Source organism: Gopherus flavomarginatus, chromosome 20, assembly GCF_025201925.1.
Source record: "Gopherus flavomarginatus isolate rGopFla2 chromosome 20, rGopFla2.mat.asm, whole genome shotgun sequence".
NCBI lineage: Eukaryota > Metazoa > Chordata > Testudines > Testudinidae > Gopherus > Gopherus flavomarginatus.
Genome location: NC_066636.1, coordinates 802,501 through 823,833, shown reverse-complemented (window position 1 = coordinate 823,833; position 21,333 = coordinate 802,501). Strand labels below are relative to the sequence as shown.

At 62.0% G+C, this 21,333-nt stretch overlaps 1 protein-coding gene across 2 annotated transcripts in view; it reads left to right on the top strand.

The window, feature by feature from the left end:
- The first annotated feature begins 4,415 nt into the window (after window positions 1-4,415).
- The window catches only part of GRIK5 (glutamate ionotropic receptor kainate type subunit 5), a 30,922-nt gene continuing 14,004 nt past the window's right edge, over window positions 4,416-21,333 (top strand). Inside the window, exons 1-14 of one of the 2 annotated variants that reach the window (XM_050930464.1) lie at window positions 4,416-4,539; window positions 4,835-4,999; window positions 12,329-12,426; window positions 12,539-12,704; window positions 13,310-13,488; window positions 14,240-14,293; window positions 14,974-15,135; window positions 16,954-17,106; window positions 17,310-17,414; window positions 18,472-18,579; window positions 19,277-19,483; window positions 19,895-20,008; window positions 20,263-20,372; window positions 20,656-20,826. In XM_050930464.1, the coding sequence (XP_050786421.1) occupies window positions 4,455-4,539; window positions 4,835-4,999; window positions 12,329-12,426; window positions 12,539-12,704; window positions 13,310-13,488; window positions 14,240-14,293; window positions 14,974-15,135; window positions 16,954-17,106; window positions 17,310-17,414; window positions 18,472-18,579; window positions 19,277-19,483; window positions 19,895-20,008; window positions 20,263-20,372; window positions 20,656-20,826 (1,877 nt within the window). In that variant the 5' untranslated portion in view covers window positions 4,416-4,454. The remainder of the gene's footprint in view (window positions 4,540-4,834; window positions 5,000-12,328; window positions 12,427-12,538; window positions 12,705-13,309; window positions 13,489-14,239; window positions 14,294-14,973; window positions 15,136-16,953; window positions 17,107-17,309; window positions 17,415-18,471; window positions 18,580-19,276; window positions 19,484-19,894; window positions 20,009-20,262; window positions 20,373-20,655; window positions 20,827-21,333) is intronic. The other variant, XM_050930465.1, reaches the window with a different exon arrangement.

Here is a 21,333-nt window from a genome sequence, read left to right as displayed (position 1 = left end):
GAAGGCTCAGTAGGGGGCGCTGTGGGGCAAGAAGGTGAGCAGGGGGTGCTGTGGGGCAGGGGGTCAGTAAGAGGCGTGTCACGAACTCCCAGGTCATTCCCACTCGTGGCCCCGTGCTGTCCGTGGGGGGTGCCCCTTTCAGTGCGACAGCCCCTCTCGGGGGGCCACTCTCTCTCGGGGTCAGGCCCCTCCACCTCCGGGAGTCGCACCTCTCTGAGCCTTAGCACGTCTGTCTCTGCCATGGGCCCCCCCAGGGAGTCCCCTCGCTCTGGGCCCCGGGGCCTCCTCGCCCCCGAAGGGGACGATCCCCCCCACCTCCGGCCCTGTTCTCTAGCCTGGGGTGACTCTCCCCCAGCATAACACAGGAGGTTTATTGAGGGTTGAACCCAGCACAGGAAACTCTCCAGCCTCAGGCCTGGCCTCCCTCAGCCCAGCACATCCCAGTCCCCCTGCAGCCAGGGGGGCTCTGCCTGCTCCCCCTCCAGCCCTGAGCCCCCCTGCTTCCCAGCTGGGCCTCCGATATCCCGGCCCCAAGCCCCCTCTGTCCACTGGCTTCTCTCCAGGGAAACAGGGTCATAAACTGGGTCCCCTGGGTCTCCTCTCCTCTCAGCCCCCCTCTGGCCCTCTGGCTGGAGCCGGCTGGTCAGGTCACCGGGGTCCTCTCCCCGCAGCCCATTGTCCCCACTGGCCAGAACCGGCTGTGACTCCTGAGCCGGGTCTCCGGGTCACCAGGTCACCAGGCGCTGGGGTCTCCATCCTCCAGGCCAGCGGCCGGGGTCCCGAGTTCCCTCTCTGGTCCTGTGTCCCAACAAACTCCCTCTCCCCTCCCCTCGTTAACCAGTAACACCCGGGGACACTGAGTCCCACCCCCCTGCATGCAAACAAGGGGTGCTGTGGGGAAGAGGGTCACTAGGGGGCACTGTGGGTTGGGGGTCATTGGGGTGCAGTCAATAGAGGTCTCTATGGGGCAGGGGGGTCACTAGGAGGCGCTGTGGGGCAGTCGGTCAGTAGGGGGTGCTGTGGGGCAGAGAGTCACTAGGGCACGCTGTGGTGTGGGGTCAGTGGAGGGGGCTGTGGGTGGGGTCACTAGGGGGCACTGTGGGTTGGGGGGGTCACTGGGGTGGGTCCGTAGAGGGCTCTGTGAGGCAGGGGGTCACTAAGGGGTGCTGTGGGGCAGGGTCACTGGGGGTGCTGTTGGGGTCAATAGGGGCAGAGGGTCACTAGGGCATGCTGTGGGGTGGGGTCAGTAGAGGGGACTATGGGTGGAGTCACTAGGGGGCACTGTGGATTGGGGGATCACTGGGGTGGGGTCAGTAGGGGGTGCTGTGGGCAGAGGGTCAGTAGGGGGTGCTGTGGGATGGGGTCAGTAGAGAGGGCTGTGGATGGGGTCACTGGGGGCACTGTGGGTTGGGGGATCACTGGGGTGGGGTCAGTAGAGGGCACTGTGGGTCAGGGGGTCAGTAGGGGGTGTTGTGGGGCAGGGTCAGTAGGGGGTGTTGTGGGGCGGGGAGTCAGTAGAGCAGTTTGTGGGGCAGAGTGTCACAGAGTCCCTGGGCGATGCTCTGGAACTGCTCCCCACAAGCCAGTCAGGACTTTGGGGAGCCTCCTCTCCCTTGGAGCAGACTGTCTGCAGGGCAAGACGCTCCCACGGCTTCACCTCCTGGGTCTCTCCTTGGAGCATTCAGCATCCTCTGCCCCTCCGTGCGCTTCCCCCAGCGAGCCCACCCCAGCGGGGTCCTGGGGGGGCCACAGGGTCCTGCACCCCCACTTTGCAGTCAGACGTGACTCTCACCCAGCCAGTAACACAGAGGTTTATTCGATGACAGGAACAGGGTCTAACACAGAGCTTGTAGATACAGCGAACCAGACCCCTCGGCCGCGTCCATTCTGGGGGGGCAGTGAGCCAGACCCCCCACGTCTGCCCTCACTCCTCGACCCCAGCCAGCTCCAGACTAACCACCCCCTCCAGCCCCTCCTCTCTGGACTGTGTCTCTTTCCCGGGCCAGGAGGTCACCTGACCCCTTTGTTCTCCCCCACCTTTAGCATCCCGTGGCAGGGGGAAGGGCCTGCCCACTAGTTGCCAGGAGACAGAGGGTCGGCCAGAAACTGAGCCCCCCCCCAGTATTCAGAGGAGGAGTCACTAGGGGCCCTGTGGGGCAGGAGGGTCACTGGAGGGGCTGTGAGGCAGTGTCAATGGGGGCAGGGGGTCACTAAGGGGCACTGTGGGCGGGGTCAGTAGAGGGGGATGTGGGGGCTCACTAGGGGGTGCTGTGGGGGGGTCACTGGGGTGCTCTGAGCTGGGTCAGTAGAGGAGGCTGGGGGGTCACTAGGGGGTGCCGTGGATGGGGTCACTAGGGGGTGCTGTGGGCAGGTCAGTAGAGGGGGCTGTGGGGCGGGGGGTCAGTAGGGGTGCGGTCCCTAGGGGCACTCTGGGGCGGGGGGTCACTAGGGGGCGCTGTGGGTGGGGTCAGTAGAGGGGGCTGTGGGGGGTCACTAGGGGCGCTGTGGATGGGGTCAGTAAAGGGGGCTGTGGGGGGGTCACTGGGGCACTGTGGGGGGTCACTAGGGGGCACTGTGGGTGGGGTCAGTAGAGGGGGCTGTGGGGGGTCACTAGGGGTGCTGTGGGTGGGGTCAGTAAAGAGGGCTGTGGGGGGGTCACTAGGGGCGCTGTGGATGGGGTCAGTAAAGGGGGCTGTGGGGGGGTCACTGGGGCACTGTGGGGGGTCACTAGGGGGCACTGTGGATGGAGTCAGTAAAGGGGGCTGTGGGGGGGTCACAGGGGGTACTATGGATGGGATCAGTAAAGGGGGCTGTGGGGGGGTCACTGGGGCACTGTGGGGGGTCACTAGGGGGCGTTGTGAGTTGGGTCAATAGAGGGGGCTGTGGGGGTCACTGGGGGCGCTGTGGATGAGGTCAGTAAAGGGGATGGTGGGGGGGCACTAGGGGCGCTGTGGGTGGGGTCAGTAAAGAGGGCTGTGGGGGGTCACTGGGGCACTGTGGGGGGTCACTAGGGGGCGTTGTGGGTAGGGTCAATAGAGGGGGCTGTGGGGGGTCACTAGAGGTGCTGTGGGGGGTCACTAGGGGCGCTGTGGATGGGGTCAGTAGAGGGGGCTGTGGGGGGTCACTGGGGCACTGTGGGGGGTCACTAGGGGTGCTATGGGGGTCACTAGGGGGTGCTGTGGATGGGGTCAGTAGAGGGCGCTGTGGGGGTCACTAGGGGTGCTGTGGGGGTCACTGGGGCGCTGTGTGTGGGATCAGTAGAGGGGACGGTGGGAGGTCACTAGAGGTGCTGTGGGGGTCACTAGGGGCGCTGTGGGTGGGGTCAGTAGAGGGGGATGTGGGGGGGTCACTGAAGCGCTGTGGGGGGTCATGAGGGGCACTGTGGGTGGGGTCAGTAGAAGGGGATGTGGGGGGGTCACTAGGGGCGCTGTGGGTGGGGTCAGTAGAGGGGGTCAGTGGGGGGCGCTGTGGGGGGTCAGTGGGGGCACTGTGGGCGGGGTCAGTGGGGCGCTGTGGGGCTGGGAGTCAGTGGGGGGCACTGTTGGGAGGTCACTGTGGCACTATGGATGGGGTCAGTAAAGGGAGCTGTGGGGGGTCACTAGGGGCGCTGTGGGGGGTCACTAGGGGCGCTGTGGGGGGTCAGTGGGGGGCACTGTGGGGGGGTCACGAGGGGCACTGTGGGTGGGTCAGTGGGGCACTGTGGGGGGGTCACTGGGGCACTATGGATGAGGTCAGTAAAGGGAGCTGTGGGGAGGTCATTGGGGCACTGTGGGAGGTCACTAGGGGCGGAGGTCACTAGGGCGCTGTGGGGGGTCAGTGGGGCGCTGTGGGGCCGGGAGTCAGTGGGGCGCTGTGGGGGGTCACTGTGGCGCCGTGGGGGGGTCACGAGGGGCACTGTGGGCGGGGTCAGTGGGGGCGCTGTGGGGGTTAGTGGGCGCTGTGGGGCTGGGAGTCAGTGGGGGGCGCTGTGGGCGGCACTGGGGGGCGTTGTGGGGGGTCAGTAAAGGGAGCTGTGGGGAGGTCAGTGGGGCGCTGTGGGGGGGCACTGGGGCGCTGTGGGGGGTCAGTAGACGGGGATTTGGGGGGTCACTGGGGGCACTGTGGCGGGGTCAGTGGGGCACTGTGGGGGGGCACTGGGGCGCCGTGGGGGGGTCACGAGGGGCACTGTGGGCTGGGAGTCAGTGGAGGGGCACTGTGGCACTATGGATGGGGTCAGTGGGGGGCGCTGTGGGCGGGGTCAGTGGGGGGAGCTGTGGGGGGTCAGTGGGGGGCGCTGTGGGCGTGGTCAGTGGGGGGCGCCGTGGGGGGGTCAGTGGGGGGTCACGAGGGGCGCTGTGGGGGGGCACTGGGGGGAGCTCTGCCATGTGACTGCCCCAGGCCCCGCCCCTGGGCTCTCCCCCCCCCCGCAGGTGGCAGCGGGGCCGCGGCGACGTTCCCCATGAGGAGGGTGGAAGATGCCGACGTCGCCCGCGCTGCTGCTGCTGCTGATCGTCGGCTTCGCCCACCTGAGCCTGCAGGTGCTGTCGTCACTGCGCATGGGTGAGGCAGCCCAGGGTGCCGGGGCTGCGGGTCGGGAGTGAGGGGCACCAGCAGAGCCAGTGGGGGGGAAGTCCAGGGCTGGGGGGCAGGGACTGAAGGTCAGGAGTGAGGGGCACCAGCAGAGCGAGGGGCGGAAGCCCAGGGCTGGGGGGTAGGGGCTGCGGGTCGGGAGTGAGGGGCCGTGGATGCGTGGGGGGCCATGGAAGGTGGCTGAGGATGGGGGGAGCTCAGTGGTGGGGGAGGGGTGTGGGTGGTGTCTCTGGACCCATGTGCCCCCCGGCTCTGTGCCCCCCAGCTGCGATCCTGGACGATCAGACGGTATGTGGGCGCGGGGAGCGGCTGGCCCTGGCCCTGGCCCGGGAGCAGATCAACAGCATCATCGAGGTGCCGGCTAAGGCCCGCGTGGAGGTCGAAATCTTCGAACTGCAGCGCGACAGCCAGTACGAGACCACTGACACCAGTACGTGTGCGAGGGGCCGTGCGTGAGACCACTGACACCAGTACGTGTGTGAGGGGCTGTGCGTGAGATCACTGACACCAGTACGTGTGCGAGGGGGCGTGCGTGAGACCACTGAGAGCAGAACATGTGCGAGGGGGCGTGCGTGAGACCACTGACGCCAGTACGTGTGTGAGGGGTCCTGCATCAGACCACTGACACCAGTACGTGTGCGAGGGGGCGTGCGTGAGACCACTGACGCCAGTACGTGTGTGAGGGGTCCTGCATCAGACCACTGACACCAGTACGTGTGCGAGGGGGCCTGCGTGAGACCACTGAGAGCAGAACATGTGCGAGGGGGCGTGCGTGAGACCACTGACAGCAGAACATGTGGGAGGGGCCGTGCGTGACACCACTAACACCAGTACGTGTGTGAGGGGCCGTGTGTGAGACCACTGACACCAGTATGTGTGCAAGGGGCTCTGCGTGAGACCACTGACACCAGTACGTGTGCGAGGGGGCATGTATGAGACCACTGACACCAGTACGTGTGCGCGGGGTCATGTATGAGACCACTGACACCAGTACGTGTGCGAGGGGGTGTGCATGAGACCACTGACACCAGTACGTGTGCGAGGGGGCGTGCATGAGACCACTGACAGCAGAACATGTGCGAGGGGCTGTGCGTGAGACCACTGACACCAGTACGTGTGGGAGGGGCCATGCGTGAGACCACTGACACCAGTATGTGTGCGAGGGGGCGTGCGTGAGACCGCTGACACCAGTACGTGTGTGAGGGGTGAGTGTGCAAAGGGTAGCCAGAACTCGTTTGCCAACGCCATTGTATGTGCCAGTGTTCAGTGTGTGAGGGGGTGACCCCATGTGAGTATGTAAACACGTGAGGGGAGCGTGCGAGGGGGAGTGTACACGAGGGTGGTTAGTCCAAAAGCACCTCTGCAAGACCATCGTGGTGCGGGGAGTGTGAGTAGGCGAGGGTGAGTCCATGACCCAACAGGGCTGAGAGCATGAGATCACCCAGGCCAGTCACGGCTGGGTGTGCAAGGTGCGTGTGCACAGCCCTCACTGAGTGGGGATGATCTGTGTGAAGTCAGGGACATGGGCATATGCCGGGCACAAGTGTGCAAGGAGGAGAAGGAGTGAGTGTGAGCGTGTGCTGGAGCGTTCAGGAGACTGAGGTGTTGTCACAGATGTTGTTGTTAGAAGCACTACCGGTGTGGTGCTCTGCTCTGCTCTCTCCTTGCTAGTATCACTCGGCTGCGTGCGTGTGTTCCCTCTTGTGCTGTCCCAGCTCTGCAGATAGCTGACACAGCAGACCCGAAGAGAACCCCCAATGACCACAGAGTCTAGTAAGGTACGAAGGCCCGTCGGCCAGGTTTATTGCGCTTGGACACACTTGCAGGGTCCCCGTAGATTACTTAGTCTACCGGGCATACTGCGACAGAGTGCCTCTTGGCAATGGACTCGGCTCAGTCAGTGGCGGGACTTTCCACGGCCCCCTACGCCGGACAAAGACATCGCCCCAGGGATACATTTTTATACACAGGTACAAACAAGTTACACATCACTCCTGACGTATTGAGGTGCAGCCCCTCTACGCAGTAAGGTGCAACCCCTCTACGTAGCAAAGTGCCGCCTCTCACCTTGTACATGTTGGTTCGAACAAAACCGCTCTATCCATCGTATTACCCTTTTGCCCCTGTCATTGGGATGGGTCAGTCTGTTCCTTGTTATCTGTGTGGAATGTGCCAGTATGTGAATGTTCTGATCTCTAGTGTTCAGTACCTTTTAGGTACGTATCTTCTTGCAGCATCAGCCCTTTCCTTGCCAGCTTCTGTGAGCAGGGCCTGCCTCTGGCTCACAGCTTCCCTTTGCTTTATGTTAGCAAAGTCTTGACCATTACTTTAGTTCAGGCCTCAGGCCTCATACTGGGCCTTTATCAGGGCCTTCACTTACTACATTCCCCCACTTTTTGTCTTTTTATGGGGAGGATGTTGACCCATCGTCCCGGAAAAGCATAATGCATGGACTAAAGATAAACCAGTGGGCTAAACACTGTTATGTGGTCACCTTATTTTACCCATCCATACACTCATGCCCCATCTGTCTGTTTAGTCTGCACATTCCCTCGTACGACTGAGAGACAGATTTTATTATCCAATTATTTTTTAGTCCCTTATGGTGGGCCTGGGAATGTTAGGCCCGGGACCATGACTGAGGAATGTAATATTATGATTGATCCTTAGAGGCACTTCTAAATAATTAATATATATGAATTATATCGATATGGCATATATTTGTAGTGTGCATGGGCATATATGTATAGTATGTTGTGTAGATATGACACCAACTTATATCCAAGTGTAACCATGTTTTTCCAGGCTGCTGGTGTACTGTGGCCCTTTTACTTTGGTGACACAGATAGAAACACACTTCCATTAGGGCAATTTAAGTTATCACCTGTCTCATCATTAGCAGTAGGCTAAGTGTTTTAACATACTGGGATAGGATTGTGACAGTGTGTCCCACAGTGCTATGTGTATGAGAAGTAAAACAGAAATTTGGAGTAGTGACAACTACCACTGAGGCCTTTATATGTAAATATATTGTAATTAGTTACTACACAGCACTGTCCATTCATATTATAGGTTATCCTTAAGGCTGGTTGTCACCATCTGGTCAGCTTTACTGGGCAGGAAACAGAAGTGGGTAGCTTCTCCGTTCCATTGGTTGAACTGCTCTGTGATACCCCAGTAGTTGATGTAGATCCAGTTGTTTCTTATGGATGCTGTCTTCCAGATAACCTATGGAATGGACAGTAACCAATTTATCAAATATTGTTGTGTCAGGATTTAATATTGGTACCCAGATACTGAACAAGATTGTTTTGACTAACATGTGCCTCAGTTAGGATGCAGTGTCACTGACCCAAATTATGACTGGTACTACTAGGCAATTTGTTTACCCAATTTGTAGTTACTATGTAGCTTAATTTTTTTACCAATTTGTTTTTTCCTTGCCTTTATGGTGATTGCTGCCATTTGTTTGTTGATTTTTACCTGTGGGTTGGTTAAACAGTTTAGCAAGGTTATACACATTGTAGATGTTGTACAGCAATAATACAATACAGCAAAAATACAGCAGTACACTGATAGTATAGTAGTACAGCAATAATTCAGTTGTTTTTACACAGTAATCAAGTTAAAATTAAATGACAGTTTTTCTGATCCAGCTAGTGGTTTTTATCTGATTGTTAACTTAATTGTCCATATATGGTAGATAGAGGTGTATTTGACCAGTCTTTTATTTATAAAGCATTTTTCTTTTCTTGATGCTTGGAGGTTTCTTCACTGTATACAGTTCTTATCTGGTGTTTTCAGGGTGTGATATTTTCTGGCATCTTTGGTCTGTGGGATGCAACTTAAACAACTTTTGTTAGTTAACATAGTAAAGTTTTTTTTTGTTTGTTTGTTTTCAGTAACCCAAACTTAATACACAGTTTTAACTTAGTTTGTTTACAGTGTAATAAGAACAATGTAATAGGGACCGAGCCTTTTATAACATAAGCTATACTTTTGCAATTGTTGTATAGACATTCATTTTCATTTGGGGTGCATTACTAATATTTAACACTAAATGTAATGCTTAACAGCTAAAATAAATGCTCACAATCTTTTACGAGAAGGGGTATTGCTTTCCCTTGCTGAACACTTTGTTTTTAGTAACATAACTTCAACAAGCTTTTTAGAGTTAGAGTTAATTCGCTTATGATACCAATTTTACTTTTGTTAACTGTTTAGAAGCACAAACCTTAACAACCATTGCTTCCCATTAACATAACAAAACAAAAGAAAAGCATATAAAATTAAATCAACTATAACATTAAACCAAAATAAATGTTAAATACAGATACATGCAAATACTTTGAGGGTATTTGAGGGTATACTTTTAAAATGCTTTTCCATGTTTGGGAGCCAAAGGTGGAAACCTGTTAAAGATGTTTGGTTAGCTCTATGCATAAATTGTTATTTTAAAACATATTGGTTATGACAGTCTTATAACTATATTTAACAGTGCAAACAAATTTATAAAAAGCCCAAACAAGAAATTGACATTTTGTTAATATTATCTTTACCTTAATGTTGAGGTTTCCCCTTACATTTTTTCTTTGAATAACAATTTAAAAAAAAACTTAAAAAACAAAACTTGATTGATAAAAGAGAATTCTTTTTGTTTGCAATTGCATTATTTGTTGAGACAGAAATATATGTACATATATTTGTAACTGAAACCTTTTTGAACTTTGCACAAAAAATTGGTGTTGATAATACTAGGATTATACCCCAACCATGATTTTAAAAAAGTGTAGTACCACAACTCATATATTTTTAAAAGGGTATAAAGTTGACTTTTGTTGCAACAAACAAAAATAAAAATAAAAATAATTAAAAAAAAATAGTCACGTGACGCACACAACATAGACACAAGACACACACACAGGACAAACTTACAATTAAAAACAAATGGCGCCAGAATTCTATTCATAACTATACAAAATAACACCACCAAAAATAAAAAGTAAAAAGGGTTAAACATTTGAATAAACAAGTTATTACCTTATTTAAAACTTGTAGCATGAATTTGATAAAACATATATTAATATTTGCCAAATGTATTGTATTAATTTGGTAACAAGGAATTTTGCATTACTTTATATTTAACCTTATTTTAAAACTCTGCTCTATGGAATAAGAAAAGCCCATGTTTTAAATATGAGTGAGTGGTTAGGATTAGAAGCAGAGAGTGTGTTTCTGTTGCTTGGCAACCATATCTTCAAGAAAGTTAGGAATAATTCCAGCTGTTGCATTCCTGAAGGGTTAAAATAATTAATTTACTGGATTTAAAGTTTTTACCTTATTTTCTTTCTGTTTCTTGTTTTGTTCTGTTTTTAATTGCTTTATCCTTTGGAGGTTTCTGTAAAAACTATAACTTTTCTCTCTTAAAACAAAGAGAAAGAGTAGAAGTGAAGAGAGGCGGGGGAAAAAGGGGGGGTGGGTGAAGAGCAACCTAAATAGGTAGCAAGACCTGAGCCAAGAGAGATTAACTATATCAAGGCATTTGAAAGTACAGACAGCAGCAGCAAGTTTAGCAAACTGAGCAAACATATAAAAGACAAAACTTAACTGGTATGTAAAAATATTTAAGAAAGAAGGTTTTATTTTCAGATATGAGCGCAGAGTGTGGTTCCATGGGTTAAAGCAATTGGGAACCTGTACAGTTGGGAATTGCGCCCCTGTTTTTTATTCTAATTATGAGAGGAGATTGGGGGTAGTTACCTGCTCTTGTAAAACCTGAATTTGTTCCCCCAGTGTCTGTTGCTTTTGTGTGCATGCCAAACGGATAGTGGGAGTGCCCTTTTTTGCTGCAGTTAACTGTTTTTGGGCAACTCCATGTGTTAATGCATCAATTCTAGGTGTTAACCCGCTTAATTTTAGTTTTTTACTTTGAAATTCTTTTTTACTCACTCTCCTGCGATCGAGTCGCAGCTCCTGTCTCCTAATGTGCTCTGTGAACTGTTCCATTTTTTCCATCATTTGATTTACCAATTCAGTGAGAGTATTGTTTGCTACTCTTTCCTTCTGTGCACTTACTTGTCCCGTACTGACAGGCACCAGTCTAGGTTCCGGTTTAAGTTTAACTGGAACCCGGCTTTTATCATAAGGTGATGGTTGCAATGCAGTGGACCCAGTTACATGTTTTAATTTTACTAGGACCACCTCTTTCCACTTCTGTCCCCATTCTTCAGGCACAGGGTAGCTACCTGAAGCCTGCTGTTTACCACCAATATTTATAACAGGGGATGGCACATGTATTTTTTGTAGGTTCCTTACAGCTGTTTCCAGTGTTTCACTCTGTTCCTGTACTGGTTGTCTCTGGGCTGCTTGCCACCCTGCAAGGGCGGTGGGAGCATTCCAGGGCTGTGTAGCTTCTTTTGATTCTTTTAACTCTTTCTTTGTTACTGTTACTTTTGCTTTTTTACTTTTATTACTATTTTTTAGAGCCTCGGTTTCTACCATCGCTCTACATATGCCAGTCCTTGTTTCCCCATTCCTCAATTCATATGGACCCCCCTTACTGGCAATCCAGCGGGTCCATGAGCTATAAAACTCCATGGGGATTAAAAGGGAGGGGATCAGGGGGTTCCCTAGCTCGAGGTTTTCTGCCATGTTAGATCGCGATTCCTACAGTGGACAGCTCGCTTACTCACCAGATCAGCGGTCGGGGTCACCAGTGTTGTCACAGATGTTGTTGTTAGAAGCACTACCGGTGTGGTGCTCTGCTCTGCTCTCTCCTTGTTGGTATCACTCGGCTGCGTGCGTGTGTTCCCTCTTGTGCTGTCCCAGCTCTGCAGATAGCTGACACAGCAGACCCGAAGAGAACCCCCAATGACCACAGAGTCTAGTAAGGTACGAAGGCCCGTCGGCCAGGTTTATTGCGCTCAGACACACTTGCAGGGTCCCCGTAGAGTACTTAGTCTACCGGGCATACTGCGACAGAGTGCCTCTTGGCAATGGACTCGGCTCAGTCAGTGGCGGGACTTTCCACGGCCCCCTACGCCGGACAAAGACATCACCCCAGGGATACATTTTTATACACAGGTACAAACAAGTTACACATCACTCCTGACGTATTGAGGTGCAGCCCCTCTACGCAGTAAGGTGCAACCCCTCTACGTAGCAAAGTGCCGCCTCTCACCTTGTACATGTTGGTTCAAACAAAACCGCTCTATCCATCATATTACCCTTTTGCCCCTGTCATTGGGATGGGTCAGTCTGTTCCTTGTTATCTGTGTGGAATGGGCCAGTATGTGAATGTTCTGATCTCTGGTGTTCAGGACCTTTTAGATCCGTATCTTCTTGCAGCACCAGCCCTTTCCTTGCCAGCTCCTGCGAGCAGGGCCTGCCTCTGGCTCACAGCTTCCCTTTGCTTTATGTTAGCAAAGTCTTGACCATTACTTTAGTTCAGGCCTCAGGCCTCATACTGGGCCTTTATCAGGGCCTTCACTTACTACATGAGGCAATGGGGAGTGTGCACGTTTGTGTGCGTAGCTGGGGTGGAAGGGTCAGAGTGCACAGTGTGTGTGCAAGCAAGCGTGGGCATGTGAAGATATGTTTGTGGAGGGAGGATCGCGCGTGTGCAAGGATAGGTGTGCAGTGGTGAACATGCATGTTTGGGGGTGAGTATGACTGGGGGGAGGTGTGCGTGTGCGCGTGCGAAGGGGGCGTGCGAGGGCCTGGCTGCCCGGCATGCCCCCCACACACTCTCTCCCTGCAGTGTGCCAGATCCTGCCCAAAGGGGTGGTGTCGGTTCTGGGCCCAGCTTCGAGTCCAGCCTCAGCTGCCACCGTCAGCCACATCTGTGGGGAGAAGGAGGTAAATGGGGGGCAGGACCCCCTCAATCCTGCCGTGCCCTCCCCGTGCACCCCACATCCCCAGTGCGTCCCCGCCGCCCCCTCCGGGGTCCTGACCCTCTCGCTCCCCCCAGATCCCCCACGTGAAGGTGGGCCCCGAGGAGACCCCCCGGCTCCAGTATCTTCGCTTCGCCTCCGTCAGCCTCTACCCCAGCAACGAGGACCTGAGCCTGGCCCTGGCCCGGATCCTGCAGTCCTTCAACTCGCCCTCGGCCAGCCTGCTCTGCGCCAAGGCCGAGTGTGAGGGGGCGCCGGGGGGCAGGGAGCAGCCGGGGCCACAGGGGGTGCTGGGAGGCAGGGGGTGCCATGGGGCAGGGGTCAGAGGGGGCACCATGGGGCAGAGTGGAAGGCGTTGGTATGAGGCGCCATGGGGCGGGAGGGACGGGGGGCCAAAGGGGGGGCCGTGCTGCAGGAGGTGGGGCAGGGATCAGCAGGGGGCACTGTGGGGCAGGGAGTGGAAGGGGTTGGCAGGGGTCGCCATGGGGAAGGGGGATACGGGGGGGTCAGAGGGGGGTGCCGTGCTGCAGGAGGTGGGGCAGGGGTCCGAGGGGGGCGCCATGGGGTAGGGGTCTGTGGGGTCAGCAGGGGGCACCGTGGGGCAGGGAGTGGAAGGCGTTGGCAGGGATGCCGTGGGGCAGGGGTCCAAGGGGCCAGCAGGGAGCGCCGTGGGGTGGGGGGAGACGGGGGGTCAGAGGAGGGTGCTGTGCTGCAGGTGGTGGGGCGGGGATCAGCAGGGGGTGCTGTGGGGCAGGGTCCGAGGAGTCAACAGGGGGCACCATGGGGTGGGGGGCCCAGAGGGGGGCGCCGCGCTGCCGGGGGTGACCCTGCTCCCCCGCCCCCTCCAGGTCTGCTGCGATTGGAGGAGCTCGTGCACCAGTTCCTCATCTCCAAGGAGACGCTGTCGATCCGGATGCTGGACGACGCCCACGACCCGACGCCGCTGCTCAAGGAGATTCGGGACGACAAGATCTCGACCATCATCGTCGACGCCAACGCCTCCCTCTCCTACCTCGTCCTCAAGAAGGTGCCGGCCTGGGCACTCCTGGGGGAAGCTCGCAGCACCAGGGCCCGGCTGGGGGGCACTGCTGGGGGAAGCTCGCAGCGCCAGGGCCCGGCTGGGGGCACTGCTGGGGGAAGCTCGCAGCGCCAGGGCCCGGCTGGGGGCACTGCTGGGGGAAGCTCGCAGCGCCAGGGGCCCGGCTGGGGGCACTGCTGGGGGAAGCTCGCAGCGCCAGGGCCCAGCTGGAGGCACTGCTGGGGGAAGCTCGCAGCGCCAGGGGCCCGGCTGGGGGCACTGCTGGGGGAAGCTTGCAGCCCCATGGTCCTGGCTGGAGGCACTGCTGGGGGAAGCTCGCAGTGCCAGGGGCCTGGCTGGGGGCACTGCTGGGGGAAGCTCGTAGCGCCAAGGGCCCGGCTGGGGGCACTGCTGGGGGAATCTCGCAGCCCCATGGTCCTGGCTGGGGGCACTGCTGGGGGAAGCTCGCAGCCCCATGGTCCTGGCTGGGGGTACTGCTGGGGGAAGCTCGCAGCGCCAGAGGCCCGGCTGGGGGCACTGCTGAGGGAAGCTTGCAGCCCCGTGGTCCCGGTTGGGGGCACTGCTGGGGGAAGCTTGCAGCGCCAGGGCCTGGCTGGGGGCACTGCTGGGGGAAGCTCACAGCCCAAGGGTCCTGGCTGGGGGCACTGCTGGGGGAAGCTCGCAGCGCCAGGGGCCCGGCTGGGGGCACTGCTGAGGGAAGTTCGCAGCGCCAGGCTCTAAGTCTCCGATTGTTTTGCAGGCCTCGGAGCTGGGCATGACCTCAGCCTTCTACAAATACATCTTGACCACCCTGGTGAGCGGGGGCGCGACCTGGGAGCCTCGCTGCAGGGGGGCTGGGCTGGCTCCCAGGGCCGTGACCCACGGCCATTAGCTGCCCCCCAGCCCGGCCCCGACCCAGCCCCTGTCTGCCGCACCCGGGGAACCATTCGCTGCCGTCCTGTGCCGCCGGGCCCCTCCTTCTGCCCCACAACCCCCTCGTGCACTGCTGGGGCCCCACCTCACCCCACAACCCCCCCATGCCGGTGGGCCCCCCTCCCACCCTGCAGGCCCCCGCGCCTCTGGGCCCCCCGTCCTGCAGCCCTTCCCGTGCTGCTGGGGCCCCCCACTCCCACCCCGCAACCCCCTCTGTCCTGCTGGGCCCCCCTCCTGCCTTGCAGCCTCCTCGTGCTGCCAGGCCCCCCCTACCGCCCCACAGCCTGCCCCATCCTGGCCCCGACCCCGACCCAGCTCCCATCTGCCACACCTGAGGAAGCATTCACTGCTGGCCTGTGCCGAAGGGCCCCCCCGGTCCCGCAGCCCCCCCTGTGCTGCTGGGGCCCCCTTCACCCCACAGTCCCCCCCTGCTGCTGGCCCGCCCCTCACCCTGCAACCCCTCCATGCCGCTGCACCCCCTCCCGCCCCGCAGTCCCCCCCATGCGGCCGGGGTCCCCCCTCCCGACTGACAGCCCCTGCTGCCCGCGGCGCCCCCTGCAGGATTTCCCCAGCCTGCGGCTGGACGACGTGGTGGACGATCACTCCAAGGTCCTGGGCTTCTCCGTCCTCAACACCAGCCACCGCTTCTACCCGGAGTTCGTCCGCAGCCTCAACATGTCCTGGCGGGAGACCTGCGAGCGCAGCCCCTTCCCCGGCCCCACGGTGAGCCCCCCGGCCTGCCCGGGCCCCCCGGACTACTGCCCCCCGGCCTGCCCCGGGCCCCCCGGACTACTGCCCCCCAGCCTGCCCGGGCCCCCCGGACTACTGCCCCCCGGCCTGCCCCCCGGCCTGCCCGGGCCCCCCGGACTACTGCCCCCTGGCCTGCCCCCCCTGTCTGCCCTGGGCCCCCCCGGACTACTGCCCCCCCGGCCTGCCCTGGGCCCCCCGGACTACTGCCCCCCTGTCTGCCCTGGGCCCCCCTGGACTACTGCCCCCCGGCCTGCCCTGGGCCCCCCGGACGACTGCCCCCCGGCCTGCCCGGGCCCCCCCGGACTACTGACCCCCGGCCTGCCCGGGCCCCCCGGACGACTGCCCCCCGGCCTGCCCTGGGCCCCCCTGGACTACTGACCCCCGGCCTGCCCTGGGCCCCCCCGGACTACTGACCCCCGGCCTGCCCGGGCCCCCCGGACTACTGCCCCCCGGCCTGCCCGGGCCCCCCGGACTACTGCCCCCCGGCCTGCCCCCCGGCCTGCCCGGGCCCCCCGGACGACTGCCCCCCAGCCTGCCCGGGCCCCCCCGGGCCTGCCCCCCGGCCTGCCCCCCCGTCTGCCCTGGGCCCCCCCGGACTACTGCCCCCTGGCCTGCCCTGGGTCCCCCCGGACTACTGCCCCCTGGCCTGCCCTGGGTCCCCCCGGACTACTGCCCCCCTGGCCTGCCCTGGGCCCCCCGGACTACTGCCCCCCTGTCTGCCCTGGGCCCCTGCCTGCCATGGGCCCCCCAGACTACTGCCCCCCAGCCTGCCCTGGGCCCCCCGGACTACTGCCCCCCCGGACTACTGCCCCCCGGCCTGCCCGGGCCCCCCGGACTACTGCCCCCTGGTCTGCCCTGGGCCCCCCCGGACTACTGCACCCCCGGACTACTGCCCCCCGGCCTGCCCGGGCCCCCCCGGCCCTGCCCCCCGGCCTGCCCGGGCCCCCCCGGCCCTGCCCCCTGGCCTGCCCGGGCCCCCCGGACTACTGCCCCCCCTGCCTGCCCTGACCCCCCCGGCCTGCCCTGGCCCACCCGGACTACTGCCCCCCCGGCCTGGCCCTGGGCCCCCCCGGACTACTGCCCCCCCGGCCTGGCCCTGGGCCCCCCCGGACTACTGCCCCCCGGCCTGCCCTGGGCCCCCCCGAACTACTGCCCCCCCGGCCTGCCCTGGGCCCCCCCGGCCCTGCCCCCCGGCCTGCCCTGGGCCCCCCGGACTACTGCCCCCCGGCCTGCCCTGGGCCCCCCCGGACTACTGCCCCCCGGCCTGCCCTGGGCCCCGCGGACTACTGCCCCCCCCGGCCTGCCCTGGGTCCCCCTGGACTACTGCCTCCCGGCCTACCCTGGCCCCCCCCGGACTACTGCTCCCCCGGCCTGCCCTGGGCCCCCCCGGACTACTGCCCCCCCGGCCTGCCCTGACCCCCCCGGACTACTGCCCCCCCCGGCCTGGCCCTGGGCCCCCCCGGACTACTGCCCCCTGGTCTGCCCCCCTATCTGCCCTCTGGGCCCCGGCCCTGCTCCCAGCCCTGCCCCCTGGGCCCCCCCTGCACTATTGGGGGAGGGGTGGGGAAGTTGGGGGGTTGGGGTGTGGGGGGAGGGGTGGGGGAGTTGGGGGAGTTGGACAGATGGGGGGCGCCGGGGAGGGGTCGGGGGTGTTTGGGGGATTGGGGAGTTGGCGGAGAGGTTAGGGTGTGGGGGGAGGGCTGGGGGAGGTGGGCGGACGGGGGGCGCTGGCCGTGGAAGGGGGGAAGGTGTAACGTGTCTGTTGGTTCGTTGTCCCCCCCGGCCCCCCAGCTCTCGGCGGCGCTGCTCTTCGACGCGGTGCACGTGGTGGTGGCGGCCGTGCGAGAGCTGAACCGGAGCCAGGAGATCGGGGTCCGGCCGCTGGCCTGCACCTCCGCCAGCATCTGGCAGCACGGCACCAGCCTCATGAATTACCTGCGCATGGTGAGTTCCCCCCCAGAGCCCCCCCGAGGGCGTTCACTCTGGAGCCTACTGACCCCAGCCCAGCTCTGCTGAGCGCCCCGGGAGGGACCCACAAGGGGGGGCATGGGGCACCCCACTGGCTGCTCCCACTGGGGCTGGGCCCCCCCGGCTCTGCTCTGTCCCCTTCGGCCCCCTCACGTTGCCCCTCTGTCTGGCCCGGCCAGGTCGAGTACGAGGGGCTGACGGGTCACGTGGAGTTCAACAGCAAGGGGCAGCGAACCAACTACACCTTGCGTGTCCTGGAGAAGGCGCGGGACGGGCACCGCGAGGTGAGACCCCCGGCCCCCAGCCCCCCAGCCTCTCAGCCCTCCCCGGCCCCCAGTGCCCCCCATCCCCCCTGGCCTCTCAGCCCTCCCCACTCCCCCCAGCCCCTCTGGCTCCCAGTCCGCAGCAGCCCTGGCCCCCCCCCCACCTCTCAGCATTTCCTGACCCGCAGCACCCCCCCAGCCCCGAGGGCCCCTGCAGCTCTCCCCAGCCCCCCCAAACTGCCAGCCTTCCCTAGAGCCCCCACACCTCCCAATGTCCCCAGCTCTGCCCGGGGCTCCCCAATGCCCCCAGCCTCCCTATATCCCTGGCAGCCCCCATCTTCCTACAGCCCCCTCCATATACCCCCCCACACACTCCCCCAATAAACCTAGCCCTCCTCAATGCCCCAGGACCAGCCCCATGGCCCCCCACTCCCAGCAGCTTGTCCTCCGGCTCTGGGACCGTCCCTGGGGGACCCCTTCCCTGCACCGCCCCCTGGGGGTCACTCTCACTGGGGCCGGGAGCCCCCTGCAGCGAGCCCCCCGGGGGGGACACTGGAGGTGACCCCGCCCCTGAGGCTGCAGTGACCCAGGCAGGTTCTTGGGGGTCCGGGCACCCTGAGTGACCCCGGAGAAAGGAAATTACAGCACAGTCCAGCTGGGGCGGCCCGACCCCCCCGTGAGACCCCGCTTCCAGCCACCCCCTTATCAGCCCCCCCAGCTCTTCGTCCTCCAGCTGCTCACCCCGCCCGGCATCCTGCGGAGGTTCGGCCTTGGTACCAAGTGTCCGGGCCGTTGTCTTCTGGGACCCACCAAGGCGTGGGGCCAGACTCCCATCCCTGGCACCCCCAGGGACAGCCCTGCCTCATTGGGACCTCAGAGACCTTTAGCCCCAGACATCCATCTCTGGGTCTGTGCAGAGAACCCCCCACACATACCTCTAGTAATCAAGCACCACATGGGGAAACTGAGGCACACACAGTAGTCATCCAAAATATGAAAGATTCTCACTTTGTCACCCCCATCCCGCTGAGCCCCATGGACCCCTCCCGCTCCCACCCAGCCTGTGCCCTCTCCGTAGATCGGTGTGTGGTACTCGAACAGGACGCTGGCCATGAACGCCACGACGCTGGCCATGGGCGTCTCTGAGAGCCTGGCGAACAAGACCCTCATTGTCACCACCATCCTGGTGAGCCTGGCCCATAGGAGGGGCGTGCGGGAAGCCCAGGGGTGGGGCGGAGGCTGCCTCTGGATTATCTGGGGAAGCTCGCAACGCCGCAGGGCACCGCAGGGGGGAAGCTTGCAGCACTGCAGGGCACCGCAGGGGGGAAGCTTGCAGCACTGCAGGGCACCGCAGGGGGGAAGCTTGCAGCATCGCAGGGCACCGCTGGGGAGAAGCTCGCAGCGCCGCGGGGCACCGCTGGGGGGAAGCTCGCAGCGCCGCGGGGCACCGCTGGGGGGAAGCTCGCAGCGCCGCGGGGCACCGCTGGGGAAGCTCGCAGCGCCGCGGGGCACCCCTGGGGAAGCTCGCAGCGCTGCGGGGCACCCCTGGGGAAGCTCGCAGCGCCGCGGGGCACCCCTGGGGAAGCTCGCAGCACTGCAGGGCACCGCTGGGGGGAAGCTCGCAGCACTGCAGGGCACTGCAGGGCGGAAGCTCGCAGCATCGCAGGGCACCGCTGGGGAGAAGCTCGCAGCACCGCAGGGCACCGCTGAGGGGAAGCTCGCAGCACCGCAGGGCACCGCTGGGGGGAAGCTCGCAGCACCGCAGGGCACCGCAGGGCGGAAGCTCGCAGCGCCGCGGGGCACCGCTGGGGAGAAGCTCGCAGCGCCGCAGGGCACCGCTGGGGGGAAGCTCGCAGCCGGCACTGACCCCCCCGCCCCCGCAGGAGAACCCCTACGTGATGCGCAGGGCCGGAGCCCAGGCCCCGGGGGGCGCCGGGGAGCAGTACGAGGGGTTCTGCGTCGACATGCTGCACGAACTCGCCGGGATACTCAAGTTCCGCTTCGAGCTGCGGCTGGTGGAGGACGGGCTGTACGGGGCGCCCGAGGCCAACGGCTCCTGGACCGGCATGGTGGGCGAGCTCATCAACCGGGTACGGCCCGGGCGCGAGGCAGCTCTCTCCACACAAGACTGACCTGGCGATGGGAGGGGGCAGTGGGGTGTCAGGTGGGCAGTGTGGGGGTTGGGGGCTATCGGGGCAGTGGGAATAGAGGCAGTGGAGGGCATGGCGCAGCAGGGGGTCGGGGCAGCGGGGAGGTCGGCGCAGCGGGGGGTCGGGGTAGCGAGGGGCAGGGGCTGTGGGGAATAGGGGCAGTGGGGAGGCAGGGGGCAGGGGAGGAATAGGGGCAGGGGGCCCCCCTCACCCCCGGCTCTCTCCGCAGAAGGCCGACCTGGCGATGGGAGGGGGCAGTGGGGTGTCAGGTGGGCAGTGTGGGGGTTGGGGGGCAGCAGGGAGGTGGGGGGGCGGCAGGGGGGCCCCCTTCACCCCCAGCTCTCTCCGCAGAAGGCCGACCTGGCAGTAGCTGCCTTCACCATCACGGCGGAGCGGGAGAAAGTGATCGACTTCTCCAAGCCCTTCATGACGCTGGGGATCAGCATCCTCTACCGGGTGCACATGGTATGGGGGGGCTGGGGGGGTCAGTCCCAGGGGGACGCTCGGCCCAGGGCAGGGGGGGCTCGACCCAGGGGGGTCAGTCCCGGGGGGGGGCTCGGCCCGCGGGGTCTGGGGGGGTCAGTCCCAGGGGGACGCTCGGCCCAGGGCGGGGGGAGGCTCGACGCGGGGGGGGTCAGTCCCAGGGGGGCCTCGGCCTGTGGGGTCTGGGGGCGTCAGTCCCGGGGGGACACTCAGCCACCCCGTCTCCCCCTCCCCAGGGCCGCAAGCCCGGTTACTTCTCCTTCCTGGACCCCTTCTCGCCGGCCGTGTGGCTCTTCATGCTCCTGGCCTACGTGGCCGTCAGCTGCGTCCTCTTCCTGGCCGCCCGGTAACGGGGCGAGCGGGGCGGGCGCCAGGGGAGGGGGACTGCAGGGGGCAGCCGGGACATGGGGGGCTGGGACGGGGGGACAGCGATGGGGGGGATGGGATGGGGGAGGGGACAGGGGCAGGTATGTGGGGGTTGGGGATGTGGGGAGCAGGGATGGGGAGCGGGGATGTGGGGGGCAGGGCCGGGGAGCAGGGATGGGGAGCTGGGACGCGGGGGGCAGGGCAGTGGGGGCAGGGCCGGTGGGCAGGATGCCCAGCCCCTCCCTCACTGCCCTGTCCCCCAGGCTGAGCCCCTACGAGTGGTACAACCCCCACCCCTGCCTGCGGGGCCCCCACATCCTGGAGAACCAGTACAGCCTCGGCAACAGCCTCTGGTTCCCCATCGGGGGCTTCATGCAGCAGGGCTCCGAGGTGCTGCCCCGGGCCCTGTCCACGCGCTGCGTCAGCGGGGTCTGGTGAGTGCCGGGGGCTGGAGCTCTGCGCTCTGGGGGTCTCGGGGGACAGCAGGGGGCTCGGGGGGCTGGAGCTCTGCGCTCTGGGGGTCTCGGGGGACAGCAGGGGGCTCGGGGGGCTGGAGCTCTGCGCTCGGGGGGTCTCAGGGACAGCGGGGGGCTCGGGGGGCTGGAGCTCTGCACTCTGGCGGTCTTGGGGGACAGCAGGGGGCTCGGGGCTGGAGCTCTGCGCTCTGGGGGTCTCGGGGGACAGCAGGGGTCTCAGGGGCCTGGAGCTCTGCGCTCTGGGGGTCTCGGGGGCAGCAGGGGGCTCGGGGGGCTGGAGCTCTGCGCTCGGGGGGTCTCAGGGACAGCGGGGGGCTCGGGGGGGCTGGAGCTCTGCACTCTGGCGGTCTTGGGGGACAGCAGGGGGCTCGGGGCTGGAGCTCTGCGCTCTGGGGGTCTCGGGGGACAGCAGGGGTCTCAGGGGCCTGGAGCTCTGCGCTCTGGGGGTCTCGGGGGCAGCAGGGG